General features: G+C 47.7%; 1 protein-coding gene across 1 annotated transcript; it reads left to right on the top strand.

Moving 5' to 3' along the window:
• The first annotated feature begins 392 nt into the window (after positions 1-392).
• Positions 393-25622, top strand: LOC138527006 (alpha-1-antitrypsin-like). The gene is made up of 5 exons (XM_069637988.1): positions 393-472; positions 6302-7027; positions 12591-12861; positions 13375-13528; positions 25367-25622. The coding sequence occupies exons 2-5, from the start codon at positions 6322-6324 to the stop codon at positions 25556-25558; spliced, it is 1323 nt and encodes a 440-aa protein (XP_069494089.1). The 5' UTR covers positions 393-472; positions 6302-6321; the 3' UTR covers positions 25559-25622.

Below are 25622 nucleotides of genomic sequence, written 5' to 3'. Positions count from 1 at the left end.
GCGGCCAGCCAGCAGGGAGCTGAACCACTAAATGCCCACTGAAAGGCTATAAATCAGTGTCAGCAAGCGGCTGATAACACTTCTCTATACTCCCTGGGGCCAGAAGGGCTACCGAGCACTGCAAAGCCCCATAACGAATGAAATCTAGAAGGGAATATACGGCCGTGTTGTAAGAATGCTGCCTGGCAACAAAGGGGACACACTGAGGGTGCTATCAACTGAATGGGTTGAAAGGCCCTGTCGCCGTCCCGTCAGTCCAGGCCTTTAGCTGACATGCATACGTGCACTGCGGCCCACGTCAAGGATCGCCCTGTTTGCTCTGCGCGAGTGCGATAAACGACGTGCGCTGTGGGGTTAATGGTTAGCAAGTCTCGCTGTGGGCGGTACACTTCCGGTCTCTGAAGGTATATAGAGCCCGCGCCCTGGCCATTCAGAGACCAGGTGAAGCCAGGCGGGGCTCTCGGTGAATTGCGTAAGCACTGCTTTTCTTTTGCTTTGAATGTTACATTTCGCTGAATGCTGTGCGTGTGTGCATTTAGGAAGGTTGTTGATGATAAGTCTACCGTGACAGCACTTAGAAGGGGGGGGATCTGGTATACAGCGCTGGGCCAGTAAGCGGAGTACGAACATCTCACGCTGCAGTAAATTGCATCATGAAGCAGTAGATTGGATGGAATGGGCGATTCTACAAACGTACGGTTGGCAGCATGGATAATAATATCCTGAAGTCATCCTTGCCCACGTTACCCATTCCATTCAGGAGTCCTTAGACCAGTCCTGGTAGTAAATTTGCAGTCCGCCACGTGTAGTCCTCGTCCTCAATATAAACCCCGGACCACAGGTCCCAGAATGCAAAGTAAAACACAGTACTAGGTCTGTTGGCGCGTATGTATCACTTTCTCATATTGTGCTCCAGTGCCGCTAAGCTAAGTAATAAGGACTGTTCTGTGTGTTTGCCTCTATGTCGGATGGGATGGTTATTGTGCATTTGTTAGGCGCTTGTCATGTTAGGCGCTTGTCTTCTGTTTCAAAGCGCTGAAACACAACGAATGTTGAAAAAAACGAATCAAAACAACGAAATTCAGCAAAAACTTCCTTGAACCCGAAGGTGCATTTTTTCGTTTAAAAACAAACCAGTCTCAAAAGGCCAGGGTGGTGGTTAGATGTCTGGATATGAGCGGTAAGGGAGGGTCACTCGCTCACAATGGCTTAAGCCTGTGCTTCACAAGCTGGAATCGCAAGCATTGCCGACCTAGCCGTTCATTCATCCATTGAATCGGGGAATCACAGCGAGTGCTGCAGCGCCTACACGAAGGAGGAGGAGGAATCGGGCGTACACTGCCGTGTGAAAAGGTGGTACGGGCGATGTTGGGTGGTGGTTGGGGTTTTATTCGCCAATTTACTGTCCGTGGCCAGGTTCGTCCCTCTGGCCATTCCCTGCACAGATCACACCCTCCTTCTGGGATCTCTTTGAAACAGCTCCATCAAGCAGAGGCATTCAGCTTGCTTCTGTGGCAGGCCTGCCAGTGTTATTTCAAAGCAGTCCTCTAAGAGGGCTTGGGGCTCGATTCATAGCTTTTTTTGCCTGGTTCAAAGTGATTTTGCAGTGCTGAAAAGTGTGATTGCACCGCCGACACCAACCCCGATTCATGGAACTGTGCACATTGTATTTTTGCAGTGCATAGACAGTGCATAGTCATTTTTGCAGTACAAAATGACTTTGCACTGCAAAAATACATTTTGCACAGTTCCATGAATCGGGGTTTGTGTCGGCAGTGCAAAGTCCCTTTGAACTAGCAAAAAAGTTCCATGAATCGGGCCCAAATTGCAGCTGAAAATGGGCTACTGGTCTACTAAAAATCTCTTAATCTGGTGCGCCTTGGGCCATGTCATTTATAAGCAGTACGTGTGTCCTGGCATCTCTTCCTTGCACTTAAGCCATTTTAAAAACTAGGATGGGCAAAGCCAGCAGTTTTAGCTTCTGTATAGGCAGTAGATGGGGATTAGCCCTCCCAAAGCCACCCTTGCACCCAACCCACAAGAAACCCATATCCACTCAACAACTATTGCACTACTTTCGCATCAGTCCTCCCAACAACCCCCCTCATCATAGCTAGAGCACGGTGGAAGCCAACCACCGGATGTGGCAACCATCCTGAAGTACACCCGGACCATAGCTGTTCACCCCTGCTTCCGCCCCACGCCCCCACCACTGCCGTACTCCCGCCCTGACATTCCCAAACCTCACAGCAGCCCACACTCCCAAAACTCGGAAAATGTACAAATGCTGGTCCTCCGACCACCCTACTGCCCAACCACTATATACCTCACCCTAGGGGTGTCACTCCCTTGCCACTACCAAGCATACGCATGTGATGTGGCGTACGTTCATCACCCCTTCGCGCACCCCAGTAAAACCTCATGCATGCACCCTCCATGTCCTCTGCTGTATCACCTGCACCGCATCCAGTTCCTGGCTCTTTCACCTGCACTGTGTTAGGAAAGACTTCATAAAATATATAATTTTCCCTCCATGTGGCAACCCCCAAACTTTTTGTTGATGTTTTACACCCTGATGTAGACTTTGCCAGAGAAGCGCAGCCTTCCACCGCACTCCTCTGGACTTTCGCTCAATTCTTATGGGGAAACTGATATGCCCTTAAGACAGTCAGTACTGGGAGACTTCGTTTTCCTTAGTACTTTACTCATGTTGCAGCTTTTGTGCAACATGAAACAAGAGTGCACTGTAACTTACTTTACCAAGCTCTTGGGTCTCTAGTCATTCCAAAGGCCATAGAACCTCTCGCTGGACTTATTATGAAGTGTGTCACGGACAGGACTGGTGGCAGCTATCATTTCTCTTGTCTTTTGAACCCTTTTATGGCATGTTATCCGTGCTTACCGCGTTTGGCACGAGTAAGTGGCCTGGCTCCAAAATGGCCATGCCACAAGGTTCTTTGTCCTGTCCTCTGACTGTCTTGCCCCTTCACCTAGGTCGAGCTGACCGTCCTTATTTGGTCATTCACTTTTCCGCGAAACACAACACTTTCGCGGGCTTCTGCATGCCTGGTGTGTATGCCTCCAGGGTGTGGCCTGGGATGTCTGGTCCCAATACACATCCTGGGTGCCGGAGAGTCTGGAGTGTCCTGAATGCTTGGGACAACCGTGGTCGGTGATAGGTCCATGTATGGTGTGAGTGTTTGTGAGCAGATCTCCCATTGGGTCCTCTCCATTTTGGCACGAAGGGAACTTTGGATAAGAGGAGGCTGAAAACACCACTACCATGTCGATCTCCTGAGTTCACACCGAATGAAGGAGAAGGAGCCAAGTATCCTGCAACAACAAGCTGAGTCGAGGAACCACTGGTGACCCACTGAAGGTTTGGCACCCTGAGCCGCTGTCGTCCTGTGAGACCCCTCTGCATCTCATCGTCCTAGAAGGTCTGCAAAGGCGCTTCGACCCATTAGAATAGTGGGAACAACTATTCTCGGCACCTTCATCAAACCCTGCAAGTAAACCTCTTTGGAAGGGTCCCTGGGCTAACCAGTGGGCTGACCATCTTATGCAGGACGTTTTGCTCTGGCACCGCCGCCGTTTCAGGGAAGCCCTCGAAACTTGGTCTACTGCTTGTTCTGCATCCACGGCACCCTCACACCGAATTTCGTACACTTGGCATTCCCAGGTCTGAAGTGAGATGAGTGCGCCCTGCCCAGAGTAAACGCGGTTGCCGTGTTGCCCTGCTGCGGTAACAACCTGTGCACGTCCGCTGCATTTGGGACACCCTCGACCCTGCATCATGCTACACAGAATCTACACGGTGTCGAGACGTCCTGATCATCGCAGCTGAACCTGCCAGCAACGTGAACTGAACTGGAGAAGTTTGGGTCTGCCTGCGTCAGGGATGGTGAGTAGTCCATACCCCAACCAGTGGCCCCTCGCGCAGGAGCCTGTTTCTTTTCTACTGCTGTTGCGAAATAGGGACTCACACTCGCCCTGCCTCTGCCCACAAGTGGAGGCCTTGTAGGAGTAGTGGGGACTCATTCTTCATCGCTTCATTCACCTTCCTGAACTGCCCGAGATCCTTGAAGAGACCCTATGTTGTAAATTGGCACAAGCACGTGCAGGTACTTTTGAGCATAAGGCTCCTCTCTTCGTAGGGCTCGGACTTCCTCCTAGTTAGGTGTATTTCTGATGTCGAACTGGGTTGATTACTTGCACTGCCTGTTTTCCTCCCCATCTAGGTGGTCTACATATTATATGCCCCTAACTCCTTAGACCCGTTCGGTCTTGTGTGTGTGTGTATATATATATATATATAATTTGTAATTGGAGTAATTTGTAAGTGGCCCTGATTTGTGTGCTCATTGAGGTCTTTCAGTCACCCTCACACCTCTTGAGACTTAGTCTTGACCGCCGCCATCGCTACCCTGATTGATCTGGCTTGTCCAGGGGTTACCCTGTTCCAAGAAACTAGGCTGGCCTTCTGAACCTCTGCCCTCCAGGTCTGAGTTCAGAAATCCATCTTAATACACCGCATCTAGTTTCTGGCTCTTTCACCTGCACCGCATCTACTTTCTGGCTCTTTCACCTGCACTGCATCTAGTTCCTGGCTCTTTCACCTGCACCGCATCTAGTTCCTGGCTCTTTCACCTGCACCGCATCTAGTTCCTGGCTCTTTCACCTGCACCGCATCTAGTTCCTGGCTCTTTCACCTGCACCGCATCTAGTTCCTGGCTCTTTCACCTGCACCGCATCTAGTTCCTGGCTCTTTCACCTGCACCGCATCTAGTTCCTGGCTCTTTCACCTGCACCGCATCTAGTTCCTGGCTCTTTCACCTGCACCGCATCTAGTTCCTGGCTCTTTCACCTGCACCGCATCTAGTTTCTGGGTCTTTTGCTTGCATCGCATCTAGTTTCTGGGTCTTTCTTGGGCAGGACTGATATGTAGTGGAAATTTCTCTTCTGTGAAAGGATGGTGAGCTAAAGACTCTGGTTGAGACTCTAACCCGGGATGTAGGCCGGTAGACGAGAAACTCACAGAATCCCCCCCTTGTTCTTTCACCTGCACTGCACTCTAGTTTCTGGCTTTTACCTGCACCACATAGTTCTTAGCTCTTCACCCTGCAGCTAATTCCTGTTTTTTTCACCTGCACTGCATCTAGTTCTTGGCTCTTCGACCGGCACTGCACTCTGGTGGCTGGCTCTTCGACCGGCACTGCACTCTGGTGGCTGGCTCTTTGACTGGCACGTATTTTAAGCAAAGAAAAGGACAATTACCCCAGTTCTCAAACTCGATTTCTTAAGAATAGTGCACCATCAAGGACTTGCAAAAAATCCTAATCTATGTAATTAGGAAACAATGAAGTCTATTCAATAATTTACCCACATCCAAAGAATTATAAAAATATATTTTCCATTAATTTGAACTCATTAAACATAATCTAAAAAACCAGGGGGTTTCTCAATTGCAGACATTCTAAAAACAATTTTACTTCATAAACAAGTGAGGTTAGTACGTGGAAATGTTTTTTTCAAAGTTTGCGTAAAATCAAATAGCGTAGGGAAAAACAAAAACTTTGTACTTACTATTGCACAATCATAAGGAGGGTAATAGCAGAGATATATAGTTCATCCAACTCTGTCAGTAAGGCTTTTGGTATTTGGAGCCTGTATGATGGTCGACATATGTTTTGGTGTGTTGCATTTGATAAGACACTGGCACTGTATCAAGTCCATGGCTCTTTCACCTGCACCGCATCTAGTGGCTGGCTCTTTCACCTGCACCGCATCTAGTGGCTGGCTCTTTCACCGGCACCGCATCTAGTGGCTGGCTCTTTCACCGGCACCGCATCTAGTGGCTGGCTCTTTCACCGGCGCCGCATCTAGTGGCTGGCTCTTTCACCGGCGCCGCATCTAGTGGCTGGCTCTTTCACCGGCGCCGCATCTCACTGGCGCCGCATCTGGTAATTGCCAGTTTCCCATGAGCTCTTGCTCCCCACCCTGTTCACTATAGACCCAGACCATTAAGTTTCTATACCCATATCCGCTGGACCAGCAGCTCACCACCTTTACAGACTTACGATGCGATAATAACAAGACATAGTCCTGGCAAATTTGATGGAGTAGTTCTGATAAGTGAATGTTTCGGGAAACTATATAGCAACTAGTGAAACACGAGAACATCCTTTACAAGAGATGAAATGTTGCGCATCAAGGTGCGGTTGTGTTTGCGTTCTTTTCTGGACTAGAGACTAATTGTATGGACATTTTTACATTTGCTTGCCACTCCTTGTTTTTACAGAAAACTCCCAAAGAAAGAAAATGAGGTCTGCCCTCTACCTCTGCTTACTTGCCTCGGCGCTTTATGGGCTAGTCATCTGTGACCATCATGAAGGCCACCAGGACCAAGGAAAGGGAGGGCAGCCCGGCCACTCTGGTCATGATCACCACCGCCATCATCATCATCACCACGGTGGGAAAGAACATGACCACAAACCTCACGGAAGCGACAACATGACCTGCCACAAAATTGCACCCGCCCTCTCTGAATTTGCCTTCAGTATGTTTCGCGAAGCCGCAGCGGCAGGCGACTCGCACAATGTCTTCTTCTCGCCTGTGAGCATTGGCATGGCCTTCGCCATGCTGTCCCTGGGGGCCAAAGGTGCCACGCGGAGCCAGATCTTGGAGGGCCTGGGCTTCAACCTGACAAAGCTTCCGCTGGCTGGTGTCCACGAGGGCTTCAACCACCTCATCCACAGGCTGAACGACCCCAGCAGCGACCTGAAACTCAGTACAGGGAACACCCTCTTCATCCGGCAGGGATTCAAACTCCTGCAGAACTTCCTAGATGCGGCCAAGGACGAATATGCGGCCGACGCCTTCTCAAGCAATTTCCAGAATGAAGCCGAAGCTATAAAACAGATCAACGATTACGTGGCGAACAAAACGAATGGGAAAATTGTCGACTTACTCAAGAGCCTGGACCCAGACACTAAACTAGTTCTCATCAACCACATTTTCTTCAGAGGTAAAAACAGAACGTGACACTGTCTGGGTTGGACTACAACTCCCATCAGCTTTGGCCAGACTGGTCAATGGTGAGGGATATCGGGAGACGAAGGCTATGGGTCTGCAAACTTTGGCCCTCCATATGTTTTGGACCACCACTCCCATCAGCCGTAGAAAGCATAGTCAATGGTGCAGGATCATGGGAGTCGCAGTCTAAGACATTTGCAGAGTTGCATGTTACAGACCTCCGTCTAGGGTTTCATGACCCATATAAATATCCTTAAGTATTTCTGTTGAGATTACTGCCCTCATACAGTAAACTGAATTCCATTGGTGTTTATCACTTTAAAATGTTGCATACGACTTTAGACTCACTATACCCACCGGTAACAAGCACTGGCAAAGCCGATAGGTTTTGACTGTCAGTACAGCCTCAAATTCACCAAAAAACTGCAGGCCAAGATCAAAGGACACAAATACAACAGAAACCTAAGAAGTTCAGTAATCTTTACAATACTTGACACAAACCAGGCACACACTTTCAACACAGAAATAGTTGAACACAAGAAAACACTGCCCTGTTAAGCCTCATGGGCTGGTTTCATTAACTCTGCAGCAAAGTAAACCTATAGAAATTCGAGGCACACATACTGCTCACTTTTAAGCAACATCCAGTGCCAGAAACCTACAAACTCGAGGGTCCAAATTGAAATTCGAGGCGCAGGAGCTGGAAGTAGCTTCCTGGTATCAGAAATTTCCTTGGACCCGGAGTGGGCTCTCCTGAACCAGGAGCTATTGAAGTGCCATGAATGAGTTCTCTGGATGGCGTCTATTTAATGGACGAATACACAATACATTCATATGTGCACAAGAAGAATGCAAAATGGAGAGATTGAACAAATATGTTTGTTCAGGAGTTTAAAATTGGGGATGCACATGTCACAGCAGCCACTGGGAAATGCACGAAAGGTTGTGGAACTGGCTCTTTTCCACACTGTGGCATGCACCCACACATGCAACTGCCACCATAAACCCCTTTCTTCTTCTATGTTGCTCTTTAGGTTGCTCGTTGCACTGTTTCTGTTTGTTTTGCAGCTGCCACTCATTTTGCCACTTCCTAACTTTACCGCTAGTGCCACCTATTTTTCTGCAACGGCACCTTACTCTCTCTTTCTGCTTCTGCAGAATGAGGAGCCAATAGATGTTTTGCCACAAATCTAACTTCTGCATGAAAACGATACTTTGTGTCCGGTACACGTGACCATCATGCTTCAAATATCTTCAACAGGTTTCCTAGCACAAACATCCACAACACATAAAATGAATGTTGGCTATGTATACTAGGCCTTGCAAATTCTTAAAAATCCCACAAGACCTGTAGGGAGAGTTCCTTAGTTTACATACTCGACCTAAGAGAAATGCACTTGCCCCAAGGTGACTGGTGACCAAATATTTACCAGAGATTTTTGTAAAATGGTGCATGTCGCCATAAGCACATTTCATATTTCGTGCAATTCTGTCAAGTATGCAGAGTGAAACTTGTATTTGCCATTTACTGCAAACAAAGTGTGTTTGCAGTAAATTAAAAATACATTTCTAACAACCCCATAATCGCCAGCAAGGTTGAGTATCATGCACATGGTAGTTGGCCTTCATAAAAACTACTTGCCAATGCTAGTGGGCTGGTAGACTTTGCGAGCCCTGTATATCATACGCATACAATGTATGTTGGCTATGTATATTTGTGTGGCACTAGAGGGCTTGGGGAGCCAAACATATCTCCTGCTAGCTTGCTGGCGCCAAGCTAACCAGGCACTTCCAAGCTAAATAGCTCCCAGCAATTTCAAACCCTGAAACTATTAAAATACTTTTTTATATAGTGCCTTAATCTAAAGCGCTTTACATAGGACATATTTACATTATACTGTTATTACCCAAACAAAATTTCTACTGAGAAGGATGAAAGGCTGTGTTGCTGGAATTTTAGCCTGCGACCTGCAGATCAAACACAGATCACAGCAACAAGCGTTTAACCCCCTGAGTCGTCTTACCAGCATTTATTAATGTGCCTTTACAGGATTACATGCTACATCCCCCACAGAGGCAAATGCTTCTCTGCCCTTGCTTAATATTCTTTCAGATAGTCTGCTTACATTTCAGTTCTATAAATTAGAAACCAAGGAAAAGGCTAACTTTGTGCATTCCCTATACTTCTGCGACAGGGAACTGCAACCTTTGGCTCTCCAGATGTTTTGAACTCCCATCCACCCAAGCCAGCAAGGGGCGGGATCATGGGGGGTTGTAATCGAAAATCATCTGCTGAGCCAAAGGTCGGAGAACACTGATGATTATTATTATTATGGAATTTAATAATCGCGGACCCGGCTTCGAGAAGCACCAGAAAGCTTTATAGAGGTATACAACATTACAGATGCATAACGCAGCACTTTACAGCGCTATACACCAATACAGATGCATAACTCAGCACTTTACAGCGCTATACACCAATACAGATGCATAACGCAGCACTTTACAGCGCTATACACCAATACAGATGCATAATGCAGCACTTTACAGAGCTATACACCAATACAGATGCATAACAGAGCACCTTACAGAGCTATACACCAATACAGATGCATAACACAGCACTTTACAGAGCTATACACCAATACAGATGCATAACGCAGCACCTTACAGAGCTATACACCAATACAGATGCATAACGCAGCACCTTACAGAGCTATACACCAATACAGATGCATAACGCAGCACCTTGCAGAGGTATGCAACATTACAGATGCATAACACAGCGCTTTACAGAGGTATGCAACATTACAGATGCATAACACAGCGCTTTACAGAGGTATACAACATTACAGATGCATAACGGAGCACTTTGCAGAGGTATACAACATTACAGATGCATAACAGAGCACTTTGCAGAGGTATGCAACATTACAGATGCATAACGAAGCGCTTTGCAGAGGTATACAACATTACAGATGCATAACGAAGCGCTTTGCATATGTATACAACATTACAGATGCATAACGAAGCGCTTTGCATATGTATACAACATTACAGATGCATAACGGAGCACTTTGCAGAGGTATACAACATTACAGATGCATAACGCAGCGCTTTAGAGGTATACACCAATACAAATGCATAACGGAGCGCTTTACAGAGGTATACAACATTACAGATGCATAACGGAGCGCTTTGCAGAGGTATGCAACATTACAGATGCATAACGCAGCGCTTTACAGAGGTATACAACATTACAGATGCATAACGGAGCACTTTGCAGAGGTATACAACATTACAGATGCATAACGCAGCGCTTTAGAGGTATACACCAATACAAATGCATAACGGAGCGCTTTACAGAGGTATACAACATTACAGATGCATAACGGAGCGCTTTGCAGAGGTATACAACATTACAGATGCATAACGGAGCGCTTTGCAGAGGTATGCAACATTAAAGATGCATAACGCAGCGCTTTACAGAGGTATGCAACATTACAGATGCATAATGGAGCACTTTGAAGAGGTATGCAACATTACAGATGCATAACGGAGCGCTTTACAGAGGTATGCAACATTACAGATGCATAACGGAGCGCTTTACAGAGGTATACAACATTACAGATGCATAACGGAGCACTTTGCAGAGGTATACAACATTACAGATGCATAACGCAGCGCTTTAGAGGTATACACCAATACAAATGCATAACGGAGCGCTTTACAGAGGTATACAACATTACAGATGCATAACGGAGCGCTTTACAGAGGTATACAAGATTACAGATGCATAACGGAACGCTTTGCAGAGGTATGCAACATTACAGATGCATAACGCAGCGCTTTACAGAGGTATGCAACATTACAGATGCATAATGGAGCACTTTGAAGAGGTATGCAACATTACAGATGCATAACGGAGCGCTTTACAGAGGTATGCAACATTACAGATGCATAATGGAGCACTTTGAAGAGGTATGCAACATTACAGATGCATAACGGAGCGCTTTACAGAGGTATACAACATTACAGATGCATAACGGAGCACTTTGCAGAGGTATACAACATTACAGATGCATAACGCAGCGCTTTAGAGGTATACACCAATACAAATGCATAACGGAGCGCTTTACAGAGGTATACAACATTACAGATGCATAACGGAGCGCTTTGCAGAGGTATGCAACATTACAGATGCATAACACAGCGCTTTACAGAGGTATACAACATTACAGGTGCATAACGGAGCACTTTGCAGAGGTATACAACATTACAGATGCATAACGCAGCGCTTTAGAGGTATACACCAATACAAATGCATAACGGAGCGCTTTACAGAGGTATACAACATTACAGATGCATAACGGAGCACTTTGCAGAGGTATACAACATTACAGATGCATAACGGAGCGCTTTGCAGAGGTATGCAACATTACAGATGCATAACGCAGCGCTTTACAGAGGTATGCAACATTACAGATGCATAATGGAGCACTTTGAAGAGGTATGCAACATTACAGATGCATAACGGAGCGCTTTACAGAGGTATGCAACATTACAGATGCATAATGGAGCACTTTGAAGAGGTATGCAACATTACAGATGCATAACGGAGCGCTTTACAGAGGTATACAACATTACAGATGCATAACGGAGCACTTTGCAGAGGTATACAACATTACAGATGCATAACGCAGCGCTTTAGAGGTATACACCAATACAAATGCATAACGGAGCGCTTTACAGAGGTATACAACATTACAGATGCATAACGGAGCGCTTTACAGAGGTATACAAGATTACAGATGCATAACGGAGCGCTTTACAGAGGTATGCAACATTACAGATGCATAATGGAGCGCTTTACAGAGGTAACAACAGAACAGGTACTGCAGGGGTGGGACACAGGAGGGGAACAAATTGTTGCAAATTCCTAATACACTATAAAAAAAGAGAGCTTCAAGGTGTTCGCTCATTAATTCTTACTTTGGGGAGCACAAATAACCCCAAACCGATTCAACTGCAGGACATATAGGGGCTGATTCATGGACCGTTTTCCTGTGGGATTGCGCCATTATAAAACAATTCCATGAATAAGGCTTACTAAGACACAGGAGAGGAGGCCATCACTTAATTCCGTTTTCTATTTTCCTGATTTTAAGACTTAGGGCTGTAAAGTTACCAGATGAAGCCAAGTCACCGGGGGCACCATACTCCAGTCCTGGCCTTTGATATTATTTGATTTTACTCCATTGTAGGGACCCAAGACTACAACTCCCAGAGTGCAATTGATAGAATGAAAGCCCAGGACTGGGACATTGGGTCATCAGGTAAAGTGTTACGCTAAAGTTGACGTGTCGGGTGCGTGCAGTAACTTCTAAAGAGCGAAGAAAAACAGCAATACTTAATGGAGTCTCCGTTAGAAATGTGGCATAGCTTCCTTTTCTGTTGAAGAAACGAGAGCTGGTCGTACTATGCGAACCACTCTCTCGGTTTACAGTGCTTAGTGTTGCGCAATTACAGCTGTGTTTCCTTTTTCTTCTTTTGAGGACAATGGGAGAACCCGTTTCGTGTGCAAATGACAAAAGAAGGCGACTTCCACGTGGATGCCAACACCACAGTCAAGGTGCCCATGATGCGGCGCACTGGGATGTACAGCCTGACGCGCGACCAGGCGCTTTCCTGCACCGTGCTAAAGATGCCCTACAAAGGAGGCGCTTCGGCCATGTTCATCCTGCCGGATGCGGGCAAAATGAAGCAGGTGCAGGACGCGCTGTCCGTGGAGACCATCCGGAAATGGCTGCCTGCTTTAGAGCGCAGGTAAATCCATGCTCGCAGCTGTGCAAGTGTCGTACCGTTTGCTTGGCCGACGATTCTCCATGCAAATGCCCTTGTGCCCGGCGCGCTATATACATGAACAAAATACAAAGAAGCAACCCCCAGCGTCCGGAGTCGATCATTCAAAGGGATTTGCTTATTCATTTCCCAAATATCCTGTGACGGCCTCATTAATGCCTCAAGGCTGACCCGTGTTTCGCGGCAATGGGCACTTCTTCAAGGCAGATTGTGCTATTCTGTCTTTTGTCTACATTGTTTTGACTAATAACTGTGTTTTTTTTGCACAATTGTTTTAATGCTTTTTATAAATTGGGCAACAATGACAGCTATTACCGGTGGGACGAGTCTGGCATGAAGTGCTATATTAAAACAGGATACTATTATATCCAATCTTAAGCAAAATATGTTTGTCAATGGAAAGCAGTGCCTCTTTCCACATGTGTATGAAACATGTATTTTTTATCATTTTGTAATCTTTCTGCTTTGCACCAACAGTCATACATTTGTCAATGTGCAATTGCCAAAGTTCACCATTTCTACCACCATGGATCTGAAGAAGCACCTTGGAAAGTTGGGCATGACTGACGCTTTCTCCGATCAGGCTGACTTCTCTGGGTTCACTGGAGAACGAGATCTGAAAGTATCAAAGGTAAGATGGCTGACCAAGGAACTGTGCGGCTGCTGTGACAGTATGGCCCGCCACAAAGAACCACGCTGGCTCTGATAGCAAGTCCAAGGATGTTTATTGAAATTCTTACAGACAGGATAGCTGTATCTCTTGTGGCAAAGGTATCTGGGCCTAGCAGGGCCTGGGATGTTGGCACCATGGCCGCCCCTCTCTACATTGCCTACCCTGGCCTTATGCCCGCCTCCCTAACCCAGGCGTCCCTAATGGGGGATGTTAGTAGCTCTCGGATCAGTAACCCCTAACTATTGTCTTCTGACTGGGACTAATTCTGTTTTCCCTGAGACGATGGCTACCTGTCTCCCTAGGGGTCTTCCAGGCTTTCCCTAACCTACTTAGTAGTCTTTGGGAATTAGGGTTGGTGCCTTCTTCCACAACCGGTGTTACGTTCACTTCTCTCACACCTGCTCATAGCTGACCCTTCACTATACTTGGTCTCTTTAAGATGTTCTCCTCCCACCACGTCACTGTCCCTCCGGTCTCTCACTCGGCCTTTCCACCTCCACCCTTACTATCCCTTCTATCTCCAAATATCCATCTACCTCCATCACCCCCTTCCTCTCACTCCTGCTATTCATCTTGTTAAAATCTCTGTTCCACTCTACTCCAATAGCTACTCCTATTCTCCCACTCAGTCGCTCTTCCCACTCTCTTGTCTATTATTGTGCCTACTTCGTTGCTCACACTGTCTCGACCCCACACTACTACTACTGTCAGTTTGGTTATCTCTCTGCTCACTATGCGCACTATCGCCCTCTACTACCAACTACCACTCTACTGCCCGTTTCTCTCACCTGCCACTCCCGCTGCCTATCCTGCTGCCTGTCTTTACTCCCAACTACTTCTTACTACCACTGCTGCTACTTCTAGACTACCTGCACTACTTACAGTCTTTGCTCTCGTACACACACAAACACTCCACAGAGCCCTTCCTTATAAAAGCCCCCGCTCTCGCCTCCTCAAGTCTCTCGGACGTCCTCCACCACCTCTCGTCCTCACCCACTAACCAACAATAAAGCATTCACACAGGCCTGCTTAAATACCCCAGCCCCTCCCAAGATTGGCCAACTTACCTTAGCGAATCACCTACCTGGCTCCAGGGAGTGTCACAGGGGAAGGCCATGGGGGGGCGAGAGGGGTCTAAAAAGGGGCTTGTATGCCTGGACCGTGCTCAGGCCCCAGGATGTTGCAGTCTTCCATGGGGCCCTTAAAATAGTAATTACTTCCCTTGTGGTATGGTGGCTAAAAGCCCCTGTGGGGGACCTTTATTCAATAACGAAACCAATCCCTGGTGGCATAGTTGGCAATGGAGAAGGATGGCTAAAATTCCCTGGTGGGCTAGTGCGCAGACAGTCTGCTGGAACCTGCCGGTATTGTGGTTGTTCGTGGCACCTCTTGCTGCCACGTACAACCTTGCTGCGGCCAGTGTTGCCGCGTTTGCGGCCTCCCACCAACCGCCCCTCAATCGTTCCAGCGTCTTCCTGCCAGCTGCGCTTCTCCATCTCTGCAGCTAAGGTGGGGGTGGGGTCTGCCTGTACTCGGGCCCCCATTGGGTTGAGGGGGTCTCCTCCCGACGGGGCCATAGCGCTGGCCCTGTCATATATGGCCGACCATTGCATCTTTTGAGATGCTGGCAGCACACTTTCTTGATCTGATGCTCCCACTCACCAGTGCTCTTCGAGCACCAGTGGAAGAATGGAAGATCTAAGAAGTTCCTCTTATTCTCTAGGTGGCAGACACAAATAAAACATGCGCAAAAGCAATTAAAATGCTAGATTCTTATCCGCCATGGGATTATGCGCTACTGCCGTATGGTCTCTTCTCACTTGGGCTTCAGATCAAGAAGGAAGAAGGATGGTAGTTACCCGAAATTGAGCAAAGCTATCAGAGTTGTTTAGCACATACGATTCATGGCCAAGCTCAATAACACATGTGTCGCTAGCAGGGTGATGCCGCCAAAGACTGATTAGGAAGACCAGTAACAGAGCTGTGGCTACCACCAGGGCGAGGACACACAGGAATGCTTCCAGGTGCTGTGGACACAAAATATTGCAGCAAAAAGGCTGTGGTTTTGCTGCTGCAATCATGTAAAGGATGCGGGGGACACCCCCGCTCCCCTTAAATGGTGTAATGGGGTACACCTTTAACGGGTCAAACCACGGCATTTTTGCTGCTATTGTTTTTGTACTGGTGGCATTTTTGCTGCTATTTTCTTTTTTGTACTGGTGACTTTTGCGTGGCGATTGTATCGCTGCATACCAGAGGAATCATTGGCAAGCTGAATATGTGTGGGAAGCAGGGATATTGCACTGAAGAATCATTGGCAAACTTAATGACGTGTGCGTACCAGGAGGATGACACTGACAACTCATGTGCACGCTGACTAACGTAGGTGCGGGTAGCATCGTGATGACGTAAGAACAAACCTGAGCATGGTCAGTAACAGAACTGTGGGTAGCAGGGTGATGCTGCCAAAGGAATTGGCAAGATGCTTAACACAGGTGGGTGTACGAGGGAGGTGACATTGAAGACCTTTTTGAGCAAGCTTAATGACCCAGGGTTGGGCACCAAGGGGTTGGCACTGAAGACCCACGAGCAAGCAGAATAACAGGTTTGGATACCAGGCTGAATGAGGTAGGCATGGGTAGCACAGTGATGGCATCACGATTCATGTGTAAGCTCAATAAAATGGGTGCGGGTAGCAGGCTGGTGACACTGAAGATCCAAGAGCAGGCTGAATGTCAAAGGTGCGGGTAGCAGGCTGGTGACACTGAAGACCCAAGAGGAAGCTGAATGTCAAAGGTGCGGGTAGCAGGCTGATTACACTGAAGACCCAAGAGCAGGTCAAAGGTGCGGGTAGCAGGCTGATTACACTGAAGACCCAAGAGCAGGTCAAAGGTGCGGGTACACTGAAGACCCAAGAGGAAGCTTTATGTCAAAGGCGCGGGTAGCAGGCTGATTACACTGAAGACCCAAGAGCAGGTCAAAGGTGCGGGTACACTGAAGACCCAAGAGGGAGCTGAATGTCAAAGGTGCGGGTAGCAGGCTGATTACACTGAAGACCCAAGAGGAAGCTGAATGTCAAAGGTGCGGGTAGCAGGCTGATTACACTGAAGACCCAAGAGCAGGTCAAAGGTGCGGGTACACTGAAGACCCAAGAGGAAGCTGAATGTCAAAGGTGCGGGTAGCAGGCTGATTACACTGAAGACCCAAGAGGAAGCTGAATGTCAAAGGTGCGGGTAGCAGGCTGATGACACTGAAGACCCAAGAGGAAGCTGAATGTCAAAGGTGCGGGTAGCAGGCTGGTGACACTGAAGACCCAAGAGGAAGCTGAATGTCAAAGGTGCGGGTAGCAGGCTGATGACACTGAAGACCCAAGAGGAAGCTGAATGTCAAAGGTGCGGGTAGCAGGCTGATGACACTGAAGACCCAAGAGGAAGCTGAATGTCAAAGGTGCGGGTAGCAGGCTGATGACACTGAAGACCCAAGAGGAAGCTGAATGTCAAAGGTGCAGGTAGCAGGCTGATGACACTGAAGACCCAAGAGGAAGCTGAATGTCAAAGGTGTGGGTAGCAGACTGATGACAACTGTTACGAGGCTAAGGGTCCTCTAGAACCACTCTAATCCTAAAGTATTGTTTACATGTAACCCAGTCTCACACGCTGTTGCCCATTGGTTCCATGTGCAACGTCCAGTAGACTCCTTACCGTCATGCCTGGACTTGGGATCAGAGTAGGACAGTAGCTGCACGCTGAAAGTCACCAGAGACATGCAGTGTGCTTAATGGGAAGCCTGTTCCTGGCCTACAAAGGAGTGCTGCCTGCAAGGATAACACCGCTGCAAGCACACCCCAACAATCCATTTCATAAAGCATGATGATCGTAAGCAAACCCCGACAATCACATACAGAAGGAATTGATCATCCCAACCAAATTAATTTCTTTATTTTATTTCTTGTAAAGCGCCACATGCCCATGGCCCTCGGGGCGCACAAAATGGGGACAGACAGACAAGACATGGCAAACATAGAAACTGAGTGCGAAAGACAGTCCGAAAATGAATTCAGATCCCACAGCACTCACTCCCCCCCCCCCTCCCCCCAAACTGCACTTGCGCGATCTCAATGCCACTAGGCCTAGTAAGATCGTTGCCTTTTCTCCCTGTTTCCCCTCCCTTGCCTCGTCGCGCCTTGAAACACTTGTGTATAGGCGCGTTATAAATATCATATTGAAAAGTCCTAGAAAGTCAAATCCTCCTGCAAATTCCTGAAGAGGTTAACTCTATGTAAGCAATTGTAGAACGCTTGAGGCAGTCCTACTCGTGCACAAACCCTCACTCCGAAAACGTACTAAACGCAGACACCATACTCAGAAATGATGACTCAAACACTTAGCACGCAGCGATAATATGATAGCTGCGACATTTCAGCTGACAATAGCAAGGATGGTTATAAAAACCACTCCCCATCACAGACGAGCAAGAATCCATCCTCCAGTCCAATAACTCTATGCAGTTTATATGTACATGTCACCTACTAAAGATACATGAACGTACTGGTGGCTTAGGTACTTAACCCTGCGCCTTCCATTATATCGCCTTGGAAACAAGACAAAGCAACACAAGTTCGATCCCCGGGGTCTGCGCTTTAGAAACCTCTGGGTATTAAGCGCATTATAAATGAAGCAGCTAAGACCTATTCCTGTAACGGCGGCGCCTTGGTGCCCCCGGGCTGTGCGAGCGCTTTACAAATGCAAATAAATAAATACATCGCTCAAAAATATAAATGGTGCACAAGGCTGCATACGAACGCCCCATGCGGTTATGGAGTTTACTAAACAGTGGGCGACTAACTGCAGCAAATGGCTCAACGTGTAAAGCGAAGACGTTCCTCCTTTGCTTAAGCGGATTGGGTTGGGCATCTTCACGCTAAACATGTAAGTGAAAAACCACAACTCCGATAATGATCCGGGTTAATTCTCTTCCCTGCTGACGATAGCCCAGTGTTGTAAAGCCTCTTCAGCACTCAAACACAGACCTGCTGTGGAGTCTAGATTAGTCCAGGTAAGGCTTTATTATACAGTATGTACATATTCCAGTTACTCTTATGGTATTTACAGTCGCGTATGGACAGGACCGTATCATAGATGGGTATTAACAGAGGAGCAGCCCCGCCGGCCATCCTATCACCCCAGCTCAGGCCCCAACTGACACTCCTAGAACATTCACTCACAGATCCACATTCCACTGAGCCTCTCATTCATACACCAGCATTCTGATAGCAAGCACTCCAGGCCAGTGACAAGACAAGACTTACAATATAACATCTCTCTTTCATACCAGATGCAACCACAACATGCAACACCCAGCCTGTCGTTAAAGATGGATCTCCAGAATCGCTAACTTCAATGGCCATCAGTACAGTTGTTTTCGCGTGATGCGCCCACCAGGAAAATAGCACGCACCTCACTCCACTTCAGTGTGCGCAGGGAACAATCCTCCTTCACACTGCACAGAAGTATCTTTACATGGATACTATGACATACTATCGGGCTTAAGTCTACCTCCAATGGTTCTTTACTCGAACCTCTCCTCCTCAATCCAGAAGCTCACAGAGAATTCTGGGAGGTGGAAACAGCGAATGCCCAGAACACAACACTACTGCATCGCCAATCCCTGCAGCGGCCTGAGTGATGTCGCCATTATGGGCAAAGGCACCGCAGAGGAACGATCACCTCCATGCAGTGGCATCGCCAGGAATCAAATTTAGGAGGGGCACAGAGTGGGCCAAAGGCAAAAGTGGCACGGCCGCCTATGAAAGCCGCCTATGAAAGGTAATGTGTGACGTCAGAGGCTTTTGTGCACACCAACTACCCACACCCCACTGCACTTCCCCTCCCAGCAGAATGCAGGCACAGAACCATTCAGTGACTAATGGACCATCATTAGCACTTTCGTGGACTACATTCTGATGGGAGGGGCTGCAAGCTGCTCTGCACACTATGTAAGTCGCTGTGCAGAAGCCGGGCAGGAACACCAGAGAAGTGGCGGCTTGTGCTGATGTTCATACTGATGCCAGAATGCATACCAAGATCACTGCTCGCTTTGAGACAAAAGGAGTGTTCGCCGTGTGATATGCAGACATTTGCCTCCTTGAGTGTCACAAATAAACACCACGAACAGAGAACACGGTCACTGCTCGCCTTAGATAGGGGAGCACAAGAGCGGGCCCAGGATTTCAGAGGGGGGCACGGCACCTCCAGTGACGTAGCTGCCTCCACGTCAACTGCCATAAGGGACACAGAGTGCAGCCTCATATTCTCCAGCTGACGATTTGTCTCACAGCCTCGACCATACTCCCCACAAGCTTGCAGCACATGTGGGAATACGTGAGAGAAGCGCTTCTACCTCCAAATGAAATTGAGCAATCTCAAGTTCTGCGGAATGATCATTTTTCCCCAGAGTACACGTGTAGCTGCACGGTAGATGCAATCCTGCGCGAGAAGGGCATGGCAGATTGCCTGTTTTCCCAGCAGCTTTGGGACCACAGCGTCATCGAATTCCCCCATTTCTCAGCATCTGACCTCCTAACGCCTCTTTGCGCTGAAACCCTCTTCTTATCCTGGGCTCAGTGCCACTTTTCGCCATCTACCCGCTCTCACACACAAGTACTCGCTGCACAGATATCTCTCCTTGCCCTAGCTGCAGGACCACATTCTCTGTCCCCTCTCCTTTTCCTTTCGCCCTGGGTGGTGGGACTCGTCTCCTTGGGGGCAGCGGGTCTTTCTCTCCACAGACTCAAGCTCCATTACTGCACCCCCAGCGGCAGTCATCTGTGTTTCTCCCTTTAGGATACATTGACAGGTACCTGTTTTCGCCTTTGACTTCCTCCACAGGGTCTGTTCTGAGACCAACTCGTCGGCAGTATTATAAAGCTGCTGAAAGGTGCAGCAGGGCTCTTATGTAGTTTATTTAGTCACAGGTATCAGGTTTCATCGGTTCCATGTGTTAAAATTGCAGAAAAAAGGCTGTTTACACAAATAATTGCGGCAAAAAGGCTGTGGTTTTGCCGCTGCAATCCATGTAAAGGATGCGGGGGACAACCCACGCTCCACTTAAATGGGATACACCTTGACCGGGTCAAACCACTGCGTTTTTGCCGCAGTTTTTTGTAAAGGCGATTATTTTTGCAGCAATTTTATTACTGCATACCGTTTCATCAAGTCATTAGGTATCAATATCAAGGAGCTAGGATATTATGCAAGAGCCCACTGCCTCCCGCCACCCAGGCTACATCTCCATCCACTGCCTGGGCAAGAACCCCAACCAACATAAACCTTCTACTCCGTCACACAGCATTCCACACTGACATTCCACACCGACATCACCCAGGTGAAACATGCATGCAGGGGTCAAAGACATCCTCTTCTCTTTTGACATCTAACAAACAAACACAAGATACCACACTATCCACCACATTCTAGGGTTGGTGGCATTTACCAAGGGAATGGTGCTATTTGCAAATGCTCCCTTGTTATAAAGTGGAATGCTGGCCAAAAGCAGTTCACTGCACCAAAAAGTACCCTGTGGCCAAGCTAGCACATTTTCAATCCTTGTGTTTGGTTCACAGGCCAGTCCATGGGGTGGGTGGGAGCTGAATATTCACAACTCACGTTTTTTCCTTATGTTCCCCGCCGCACGCACTCTTGGTTCCAGGGACAGATTCCTTATTACGGTCCCCGGATTTCGATACGCGAGGTTTGGTGTTCGGGCATTTTCTGTGGCTGCTGCCAAGCTCTGGAACGCCCTCCCGCTATTCTTGCCATCTACTGTCAACCATCGGGAGTTTCGCCGTTCTTTGAACACCCTGTTATTTTGATAGAATTGCTTGGCTGTTTTGTCCTGTTATCTGAAAGCTCTTTGTAGCGCTAAGATGCCCCTGGGTGGAAGTTGTGCTGTACTTTGTACGAAATGGATAACATAACCAAAAGGGAAGAGGTAAACATTGTCCACAGCTGCCTGAAGCTTCTAAGATATTGTTGCTCTGTTAAAGAGAAGCACAAGTGCTTTCTTTCACTGCACCCATACATCTTCTGCAAGTTTACCCTAAAAGCGGGTGAAAAGGAAGGCCACCTTCTCGAGAAGCGTCAATACAAACCCTTTTCTTCATTATAATAAAATGTTTCAGTAGCGGCTCGATCCGCTGCTGGATAGGACGTATTTTAGTACTCAGGAGGATGGGAATGGTAGAAAAGCCCCCACAGATCCCTGAACCCCCAGGTAAAAGGTGAAGCACGGGCACCTGAGCAAGCAATGTTTCTCCAGGAGGCCTTACTGCAGCCCGACGATATGTGGATGGCGGGCCCGATTTAAGCAGGAGAGGACAGGGGAGTAGAGTAAGAGGGGAATCCTGACACAACCTCGAAGGAAAGTCTCAAAATCCCTAAACCAGCAATGTCAAAGTCCACCGAACCCAACAGCGGAAACCTGGGCGCAATGGGGGACCACTGCCTAGAGGGAGGAGGCCACCAAGATCACAAATGGTCACTCGAGAGCAAGGGTTTAGCAAAATAACCGACCCTAAGGGGAGCAGTCAAGTCTAGGCACTGGGGGATAAATCAGACTAAGATATTTAGGTCCGATAAGGGGAAGAATTTAGGACTGAGGGGGGAGAATGGACACAGAAACGTGAAAGACCCAAGAGGAACAAGTAAGGTGTTCCAGAAGAAGTAACCAGGACGTAGATGTAGATGCGTGAGCCGCAATGCTCCACTGTAAGTGCCGGGTGTAGATTTGTTCATGTGTGCACCCTCCACCCGCATCACTGCAATGACGAAGAGACCAGAATCATGGACTTTGAGGCGTGTGTTATGCCACCTACCATATGATACCGGGTGGGTGACACCGAATAGCAGGGAAACACGGCAAAGGCATCACTGCCCCATACAGATCCGCCACAGACTCCAAGCCCCAGGTCCTGATACAGACTCTGTTACCACCATACAAGCATTATTCAAGAAAGCAGGTGGAGCCTGACAGACTATCCTCAGCCGTAACGGGAATTACTACTGGCGGTAATTTGTGCCAACGAACTGTCACACCTTATTGAGGGCAATGGTGTTAGAAGCATCATTTCTGACAAACCACATCCACTCCATCACTGTGATATGCCAATCTTGACGATCTTTGTGATATGGCTAAACTTTGCAAGCAAAGGCATGCATGAAGGAACACTGACTTTACATCATGACATTGTTATGAGTTTGTGCTTGCAGTCATTATCCATGAGTTTACATCAGTGAAATTGTCAGGAGGCCATGCAGAATGCAAATAACACTACTTCCGGATGGATAGCTAACAGTCTGTTTACACAAGTCAACAAGATGTGGGGGGGGGGGGAGGGTTGAGAAACCAAAACAAAAGCCAATTCTTTCAAACTGAGTTTGATACTATGTGGCCTGCTAGAGTTGTTGCTGGTTGCTCAGGGGCCCTCAAACATTTTCTTCTGACCTTGTTCCTCTGTATAGAAAGTTTCTCAGCCAATTGGTCTGTTCCTTGGACCAGTTGCTAATACAACGGCAGCATGTTCATCAGGATGAGGCTAGTCATCACCGAAGTTGCGGCCTTACTTTTACTTGACTCTGTGTTCCCCTTTCATTTAAGTCTCTATTGGACGACTACTCATCCTTCGTTGAAGGGGTCTCATACCTCAGCCTTCCTTCTCAGACTGTCTTGGGCCCATCCGACCTTCGCATACCCTCCTATTCTTTATCGCTAGAGACTTGCCCTCCTTCATGCCAGCTACTGGTTCTTCCACTCTCTCACTCTTTTCCTTTGTCAGCACAACTTCCCACATGAAACCACCACCACCTCCTCCTCTAGTGCTGCCACCAATATCTTTACTCTGGCCACCACCACCTCCTCTATTATTAAAATTACGCTTACTCTGGCCGCCGCCACCTCCTCCTCTATTATTACCATTACCTTCACTCTGGCCACCACCCCCTCCTCTATTTTTACTACTACATTTACTCTGGCCATGTAATTTTCACCTCCTCCGCTGATACCATCACCTCCACCTCTGTTGGCAGCACTGCTTCCTTCACTTTACTGACACATCCTTCTGTGTAACCATCCCTTCCTCCACTCCATTCTCCACCTCCCCCCCTCTAGTACCTTCTTGTCAATGTTTGTATTGCACTCCACACCTTGCCTCTGCCTGCTGCAAGCTTCTTCAAGGACCCACACTGAGCAACAGGGGATGGATGCTTTTGTAATGTGTTCCTCTTCCCCATGGGTGAGCCTTTCCGCACGTGTGTTCCCCTATGCTTGGCAATTGGATGAGGGTTGGGATTGCCTTTTGTCCCTGGCTGCACCTCCAGCTGCTTTGGACGCAAGGAGTTGGACTAACTCTGTACATGGACTGTCCGCCACCTTGAATGCTAGTTTTCCTTCAGTAGCCTTCCCAGCTGCTTCCTACATGCTGAGGCGAGGTCTTCTGTATTTCCAGTGTGTGAACGAGAGGATGGAAATACACTTGGTAAGATTTCTGGCCACTTTATTTTCTCATTCACAGTGTGAAAGGTGTTAAAATGGTTGTATACTAATTGACCTTTTCACTGACCTCAATTTAGAAGGTCAATTAGGACATATTTGCGGGGGGAAACCCCCCGCAACCCAAAACCCCCTGCAACCCCTCCATCCAATCCCTTTATATTATTTATAATCCAAAACCAACCCAAAACATATATAAAATAATATAAAGGTCAATTAGGACCACTATAATTAAGTCAATTGTGCAAAAGGTCACTTTGGGTAATACTGTTAAAATGGAACCCTGGGCCCTCAGAATGATGACCTCTTGCAGGGGAACAATGGTTGTTCAGCTCGGCCTCCTTTGTCACGCTCTCAGTATTCGGAAAGTCGCGGACTAGCAACACTGTTTGTGGTGCTGTGGATTTCATTGTGAGCCCCACACACTGTGAAATGGGGTCTGTAATGTCTTGTGGGGAGCCGATACTGGCTCGACACACATGCTACCATTGTCCCGCTGAAGAGAACTTGAGTGCAAAGGTGTCCGTTTCTGTGTAGGAGCTTTGGGTCGGCGCATTCCCCTTCATGGAGGGTCTACGTCTTTCCCCTGACACGCGCTGGCCCTGAGCCCATTATCCATTGGCTTATGATATACCCCGCGCCTTAAGTCAGTGTCTGGGTAGTCCCCAGAGTTAGGCACGGCGCCTTGTCACAGAGTACACACCTGTAACCCGTAGCTGTGCAATCTGAGGGGCGTTTCATTAAACAATGCATATTATAGTGGATGCCTTTTCCCCCATATATTTGATGGATCATAATATTTAGACTTAGTTTAAATCTGGCGAGTGGCAGAGAAAACTTTAATTGGGAGGTTAACCGAAAATACAGGTGGTGACTCGTCCACGCAGGTGCTCAGATCAGCTATATCGCTGCAAGCAGTAGACCGGAAGTTGGCGTTTATTGCACACATGCTGAAGTTTTATAAACGTGCTTTTGGTGCTACTTGTGTCTTAAAAAACGTGCACAGTGTTCTATTGGCTGTATATGTGGACCAGAGGAGACGTTATTTAAAGAGAATCAGTAGAAAGGAGCCCTCCACTCGTATGACCACTGACGAGCACGCGGTTGCTAGTGGAGGACTAGGCGTGACCATAAGCGGGCCAAGGCCAACTTTTAACTGTTCCTAATCATTTTCTAACAGCAAGCAATTTGAGATCTGTTTCCATTTAGCCTTCATTTTCCCTAATTCTGTTATTAATGTATATTTTCCAGGCCGTCCACAAGGCAGTGCTGAGCGTGGATGAGAGGGGCACCGAGGCGGCGGGCGCCACTGTCGTTGAGATCATGCCGATGTCACTCCCGCACCGGTTTGCGATAAACCACCCCTTCTTTATGACGATTTACCACAAGGAAACCAGAAGCACCCTCTTCATGGGGAGAGTTGTTAATCCCAATGCAGCATAGGTTTGCTGTTTCTGGACGTCTTATTGTACGTGAGCATAATAAAGTGACGACGTGGTACACTGTG

Source organism: Ambystoma mexicanum, chromosome 14, assembly GCF_040938575.1.
Source record: "Ambystoma mexicanum isolate Mex_15411 chromosome 14, UKY_AmexF1_1, whole genome shotgun sequence".
NCBI classification, from domain to species: Eukaryota; Metazoa; Chordata; class Amphibia; order Caudata; family Ambystomatidae; genus Ambystoma; species Ambystoma mexicanum.
The sequence above is the reverse complement of the archived record's forward strand: the minus strand, read 5'-3'. Positions and strand labels throughout refer to the sequence as shown.

Excerpts from the sequence above, each read along its gene's own strand:
- LOC138527006 (XM_069637988.1), top strand. The coding sequence starts at position 6,322 with ATGAGGTCTGCCCTCTACCTCTGCTTACTTGCCTCGGCGCTTTATGGG. Across the intron at positions 12,862-13,374 it reads CTGCCTGCTTTAGAGCGCAG|TCATACATTTGTCAATGTGC; the intron begins GTAAATCCATGC and ends TTGCACCAACAG. Across the intron at positions 13,529-25,366 it reads GAGATCTGAAAGTATCAAAG|GCCGTCCACAAGGCAGTGCT; the intron begins GTAAGATGGCTG and ends TATATTTTCCAG.